The sequence below is a fragment of the Palaemon carinicauda genome, chromosome 13 (genome assembly GCF_036898095.1).
Source record: "Palaemon carinicauda isolate YSFRI2023 chromosome 13, ASM3689809v2, whole genome shotgun sequence".
In the NCBI taxonomy this organism is placed as follows: domain Eukaryota; kingdom Metazoa; phylum Arthropoda; class Malacostraca; order Decapoda; family Palaemonidae; genus Palaemon; species Palaemon carinicauda.
In genome coordinates this window covers 5012827-5020326 of record NC_090737.1, presented here as the reverse complement: position 1 = coordinate 5020326, position 7500 = coordinate 5012827, and the positions used below count along the sequence as shown (strand labels likewise).

At 34.7% G+C, this 7500-nt stretch overlaps 1 protein-coding gene across 1 annotated transcript in view; it reads left to right on the top strand.

The window, feature by feature from the left end:
- The window catches only part of LOC137652148 (lysosomal phospholipase A and acyltransferase-like), a 14597-nt gene that overhangs the window by 2444 nt on the left and 4653 nt on the right, over window positions 1-7500 (top strand). The window contains exons 2-5 of the mRNA XM_068385351.1: window positions 903-1045; window positions 2580-2814; window positions 3879-4103; window positions 4884-5055. Of these exons, the coding sequence (XP_068241452.1) occupies window positions 903-1045; window positions 2580-2814; window positions 3879-4103; window positions 4884-5055 (775 nt within the window). The remainder of the gene's footprint in view (window positions 1-902; window positions 1046-2579; window positions 2815-3878; window positions 4104-4883; window positions 5056-7500) is intronic.

The following is a 7500-nucleotide window of genomic DNA, read 5'->3' as shown; positions in this document are numbered from 1 at the left end:
ATATATATATATATATATATATATATATATATATATATATATATATATATATTTATATATGTGTATATATATCTATCTATCTATCTATATATATATATATATATATATATATATATATATATATATATATATATCTATATATATGTATATATATATTAAATTTATATATGTATATATATACGACATTTACAACATATAATATAATATAAAAATGTGATATAACGGTATCAATTCCGCTAGGGTTATGGTGGCCGATGTATTAACATTCCTGATTGGTGAACGCCAGATTGGGGTTCGAGTCCCTCTCAAACTCGTTAGTTTCTTTGATCGCTGCAACCTCACCATCATTGTGAGCTAAGGATGTGGGGCTGGGAAAGCCTATAGGTCTATCTGCTGAGTCATCAGCAGCCATTGCCTGGCCCTCCTTGGTCCTAGCTTGGGTGGAGAGGGGGCATGGGTGCTGATCATATGTATATATGGTTATGGTCAGTCTGTAGGGCATTGTGTCCTGCTCGATAGGGCAATGTCACTGTCTCTTGCCTCTGCCCTCCATGGCGGCCTTTAAACCTAGGTACAATGGGCAATTGTTTGAGCAATATCTATAAATCTATCCTAATAAGGCAAATATATTGCAGCAATGCTCAGTGAAGCAATTAATTCAATTCTTCTTCTTCTATTAGCGTGCTTTTTTTCCCATTCATATGGGGTAACACAGTTGCCTTCTTTTGAAGGACTGCGTTTTGGCTTTTGGGGTGGACCAGGGGTGGACCGTAGTCCCGACCGGCTGCCCTGCCTGTCATGTATGTTTGTGTGTTGTACCAGGGGTGTACCAGCCACCATCGCCCTTCCTCCCAGCAGCGAGGAGTCAGAAGCCATTAATATACCTTTCTTTTTCTTTCCAGTACCAGGCTTCGCAGGCTCACGAATCGAGGGAAAATTGGACGATGTAGGACCCCACACTAAAACTTGCCACAACAAGGAAACCGACTGGTTGACTTTGTGGGTGAATTTGACATTGCTAGTGTCTCCTCAAATCGAATGTTGGGTAAGCATAATGAACCTGTGTATCTTTAAGGGTAGTTGTTAAAATGGCTGTCGTACGCCGTAAGCCTCAGAGATGTCGAAGGCCAAGGGTATAAATATTCACTCAGTATAATCTTCGTTCAGAAATGTAATTTATTTCGGGTTGGTAATATTAAGTGTTTTCTTATTTATTAAGTGTTTTCTTATTCATTTAGTGTTTTCTTATCTTTTAAGTGTTTTCTTATTTATTGACAATATGTTACACTGTAAATCAAGTTCCTATACTCTTTTTTCTAATGAGACGCATTAGCACCGACTCGCAGCGGTGCCCTATTAGCTCGGAAAAAGTTTCCTGCTCTCTGATTGGTTAGAATTATCTTGTTCAACCAATCAGCGATCAGGAAACTTTTCCGAGCTAAAAGGGTACCCCTGCAAGTCGGTGCAAATCTGCCTCACTAAAAAGAATTGACTCTAGTTCCTAGCTGCTCACTCCGCAAATTAAGTTTGCGGCACTCTATCGCATTATAGATAGGTGCAAAGCTTCTAAGCTTAAATTCATTATTGTAAATAAGGTTAATTTATCTATACCATAGCTAAATTAATAATAAATTTCTTAACCTTTACTTTAATTCCAATCTACCATTGAAATCAGTTGTGATAATACCTTGCTATCATCAGTTTTTGGCAACTTATTGGGGTCAGTTTGGACAAAATTCTTTCATATGCATTGCCCTACTAATGTTGCAACCAGCTCCCTGTTCGGATTTTGCAACATACCTACACTCATATCTTGTTTTATCAACTCCTAATTTTGGGCATGGTAATAAATATTCTGCAGTTTATATAACTATTACGGCCTCGTTGGTGTTAAGTTCTCCCATGTAATCTGTTCTACCAATACTATTCACAAACTTTAGTTTGTAGTACTAGTGATTAAGTGTTCTAAAATCTTATACCTTTTCATCGGCACCCCAACGTTCTTCTTTCTTCTATTTTTGTTTCCACGTTTAATTCGTATATGTTTTCTTTTTTTTGTATTCCTTCCTCCTTAAATGAAATATTTCTTAATTATTTTTCTCTTCATTCGTCATGTGGCTGATCCGATCATTTTATTTTTCTTCTCTCTTATCTTGATTTGAAATTTTTCGATTAAATCCAATGATGATGATGATGATGATGATGATGATTATTATTATTATTATTATTATTATTATTATTATTATTATTATTATTATTATTAGTAGTAGTAGTAGTAGTAGTAGTAGTAGTAGTAGTAGTAGTATCAGCCAAACTATAACCCTAGTTGGAAAAGCATGATGTTACGAGCGCAAGGGCTCCAACAGAGAAAAATAGTTCAGTGAAAAAAAAAATAATAATCTTTAAAAATCTGTCTCTTGATCAGATTTATTTACTGCGTTCCTTAGAAATAATCTGGATTTCTTGCCCTCCTCAAATATAAAAGCTTGACGTCGCAACTTGCAATTAATTACGTAGATCGCACCCAAAAGATTGTCGCTTGACGCACGAGACTACTTTGAATATTTTCTGTTTTACAGGACGATGTCATAAAACTGGACTACGACAGAGAAACCCACACCACCAGTAGTCCCCCAGGTGTGCAGGTGAGAATCCCAGGGTTCGGGAGCACCTCGTCCGTCGAGTACTTGACTTCGGAGAAAATCTCCCAAAGTGGATACATGATAGAACCGATTGAAAATGTATTGCTGCCTCTTGGCTATAAAAGAGATGTGGATCTTAGAGCGGCGCCTTACGACTTCAGGAAGGCTCCGAGTAAGTGCTGTATTGTTTATGTAGTCTTGCCAGGCTTATATTATTATTATTATTATTATTATTATTATTATTATTATTATTATTATTATTAGCCAAACTACAACCCTACATGGAAAAGCAGGATGCCATAAGCCTAAGGGCTCCAATAGGGAAAAATAGCCCAGTGATGAAAGGAAATAAGGAAATAAGTAAATGATGAGATAAAATTAACAATAGATCATTCTAAAAACAGTAACAACGTCAAAACAGATATGTCATATGTAAACTACTAACAACGTCAAAGCATATGTCATATATAAACTACTAACAACGTCAAAACAGATATGTCATATATAAACTACTAACAACGTCAAAACAGATATGTCATATATAAACTACTAACAACGACGAAACAGATATGTCATATATAAACTACTAACAACGTCAAAACAGATATGTCATATATGAACTATAAAAAGACTCATGTCAGCTTGGTCAACACAACAACATTCGCTGCAACTTTGAACTTTTGAAGTTCTACTGATTCAACTACCCGATTAGGAAGATTATTCCATAACTTTGTCACAGTTAGCTTTACTTATTACCTATCCAGGCTTAGAGGTTTACTTATTTGATCTTCTCAGACCTACAAACTTGTTATATCTTTCCTATAGTTTGCACCATGCACCAATTTTAGCTAGAGCTCTGTTAAGGGACTTAGCAACCCCATATCTACATTCAGGGATTGGATTTGATATAAAAGAGTAGCATCATCTGCATATGCAACGAGCCTCTTTTCAGACTTAGAGTTTTACTTGTTTTATCTTCCCCATAGTTTGCACCATGCACCAAATTTAGCTAGATCTATATTAAGTGATTCAGCATCCCTAGATCTACATCCAGGGATTGGATTTGATTAAAAGAGTAGCATCATCTGCATATGCAACAAGCTTCATTTCAAGACCAAATCATACTGGGGCAAAAAACGTTGTAAAAACATTAACATTCTGACAAGATCACTTATGTAATGTAAAGCCCTCTGAACGAAGCGTCAATGAAGATTCTTCTTCTTCTTTTTTTTCCAGACGAAATGCATCAATACTTCGAGAACATCCGTGAACTCATAGAAGAAATGTACCACGAGACTGGGCGAAAGGTGGTCCTGCTGAGCCATAGTATGGGGTCGAACATTGCACGTTATTTCCTGATCCACCAGACTCAGGAATGGAAGGACAGCCACATTGAAACGTTGATCTCCGTAGCTGGAGCCTGGGGAGGCACCGTCAAAACACTCAAGGCTTTTACATCAGGTAAAATAGGAAAAATGTTTGGTTTCATACACGTACACACATATATACACATTCTCTCTCTCTCTCTCTCTCTCTCTCTCTCTCTCTCTCTCTCTCTCTCTCTCTCTCTCTCTCTCTCTCTCTCTATCTATCTATCTACACGTACATGGAAGGACACACAGATAAACACACATCATATATATATATATATATATATATATATATATATATATATATATATATATATATATATATATACACATATATATATATATATATATATATATATATATATATATATATATATATATATTATATATTATGCATATTAACTCAATCAATATATTTTCCAGGTGTTATTGTGCATAAAATATGTTATTTTGATTGTTCCTTACTTCTCTTGTATTTTATTTATTTCCTTGTTTCCTATTCCTCACTGGGCTATTTTTTTCCCATTTGGAGCCCTTGGCTTTATAACATCCTGTTTTCCATCTATGGTTGTAGCTTAGTTGATAAGAATGATAATAATAATAATAATTTTACTCAGCTGGATATTCTTGTCTGGTTTCTCGCTATTATTATTATTATTATTATTATTATTATTATTATTATTATTATTAGCTAATCTACAACCCTGGTTTGAAAAGCAGGATCCTATAATCCAAGGGCTCTAACAGGGAAAAAATAACCCAATGAGGATATGAAATCAACAACGAGAGAAGTAGTAAACAATTAAAACAAATGACCACTTTAAAAATTCCCAGCGAAGTGATATGCCATCCTGAAGCATTTCTTCCTCAGGTTACAACTTCGGGATTCCATTTCTGAACTCGAAGGCGATGCTGAGCGCTGAGATGACGTTCCCTTCCATGGCGTATATGATGCCTTCCAGAAACGCCTGGAATCCTGACGAGGTCTTCATCGTGAGCAAAGTTGTCAATGTTACAGTTTCCAATTACAAAGAACTTTTCGCGTGAGTTAATTATTAGTTTTTTTTTATTAAAGGATATTTTATAATGGTGTTTTTAGGATGTTTTGAATAGATGATTCAATTTACTTTTGTTAGAGTATCATTCTTTATCAATATTCAACTCACCAACTTTAAAATTTATATATATATATATATATATATATATATATATATATATATATATATATATATATATATATATATATAATGTGTGTGTGAATCTATATATACAGAAACCTAATGCTTTCTAAAGTTATTTCCTTTAATATATATACTAAAAGATATCTTTTTCAAGCATACTCTTGCAGCAGTAGGCCTATACAATTTCCTCCAATGTCATCACATTTAGAGCAACGAACGTTAGTTTTTATTTTCATTTTCTTGACGCAACGAACTTTAGTCTTTTCTATTTTCTTGCTGCAACGAACTTTAGTCTTTTCTATTTCCTGGACACAAAGAACTTTAGTCTTTTCTATTTCCTGGACGCAAAGAACTTTAGTCTTTTCTATTTTCTTGCCGCAACTAACTTTAGTCTTTTCTATTTCCTGGACGCAAAGAACTTTAGTCTTTCCTATTTCCTGGACGCAACGAACTTTAGTCTTTTCTATTTTCTTGACGCAACGAACTTTAGTCTTTTCTATTTCCTGGACGCAAAGAACTTTAGTCTTTTCTATTTCCTGGACGCAAAGAACTTTAGTCTTTTCTATTTTCTTGACGCAATGAACTTTAGTCTTTTCTATTTCCTGGACGCAACGAACTTTAGTCTTTTCTATTTTCTTGACGCAACGAACTTTAGTCTTTTCTATTTCCTAGACGCAACGAACTTTAGTCTTTTCTATTTTCTTGCCGTAACGAACTTTAGTCTTTTCTATTTCCTGGACGCAAAGAACTTTAGTCTTTTCTATTTCCTGGACGCAACGAACTTTAGTCTTTTCTATTTTCTTGACGCAACAAACTTTAGTCTTTTCTATTTCCTGGACGCAACGAACTTTAGTCTTTTCTATTTTCTTGACGCAACGAACTTTAGTCTTTTCTATTTCCTAGACGCAACGAACTTTAGTCTTTTCTATTTTCTTGCCGCAACGAACTTTAGTCTTTTCTATTTCCTGGACGCAAAGAACTTTAGTCTTTTCTATTTCCTGGACGCAACGAACTTTAGTCTTTTCTATTTTCTTGACGCAACGAACTTTAGTCTTTTCTATTTCCTGGACGCAACGAACTTTAGTCTTTTCTATTTTCTTGACGCAACGAACTTTAGTCTTTTCTATTTCCTGGACGCAAAGAACTTTAGTCTTTTCTATTTTCTTGACGCAACGAACTTTAGTCTTTTCTATTTCCTGCACGCAAAGAACTTTAGTCTTTTCTATTTTCTTGCCGCAACGAACTTTAGTCTTTTCTATTTCCTGGACTCAACGAACTTTAGTCTTTTCTATTTCCTGGACGCAACGAACTTTAGTCTTTTCTATTTCCTGGACGCAACGAACTTTAGTCTTTTCTATTTCCTGGACGCAACGAACTTTAGTCTTTTCTATTTTCTTGAAACAACGAACTTTAACCTTTTCTATTTTCTTGAAACAACGAAATTTAGCCTTTTCTCTTTTCTTGACGTAACGAACTTTAGCCTTTTCTATTTTCTTGACGCAACGAACTTTAGCCTTTTCCATTTTATTGACGCAACGAACTTTAGCCTTTTCTATTTTCTTGACGCAACGAACTTTAGCCATGTCTATTTTCTTGACGCAACGAACTTTAGCCATTTCTATTTTCTTGACGCAACGAAATTTAGCCTTTCCTATTTTCTTGACGCAAACGAAATTTAGCCTTTTCTATTTTCTTGACACAACGAACTTTAGTCTTTTCTATTTTCTTGACGCAATGAACTTTAGTCTTTTCTATTTTCTTGTCGCAGTGAACTTTAGGCTTTTCTATTTTCTTGACGCAAAGAACTTTAGTCTTTTCTATTTCCTTGACGCAACGAAAATTAGACTTTTCTATTTTCTTGACGCAACAAAATTTAGCCTTTCCCATTTTCTTGACACAACGAACTTTAGTCTTTTCTATTTCCTGGACGCAACGAACTTTAGTCTTTTCTATTTCCTGGACGCAACGAACTTTAGTCTTTTCTATTTCCTGGACGCAAAGAACTTTAGTCTTTTCTATTTTCTTGACGCAATGAACTTTAGTCTTTTCTATTTCCTGGACGCAACGAACTTTAGTCTTTTCTATTTTCTTGTCGCAATGAACTTTAGTCTTTTCTATTTTCTTGACGCAACGAACTTTAGCCATTTCTATTTTCTTGACACAACGAAATTTAGACTTTTCTATTTTCTTGACACAACGAACTTTAGTCTTTTCTATTTTCTTGATGCAATGAACTTTAGTCTTTTCTATTTTCTTGTCGCAATGAACTTTAGTCTTTTCTATTTTCTTGACGCAACGAACTTTAGC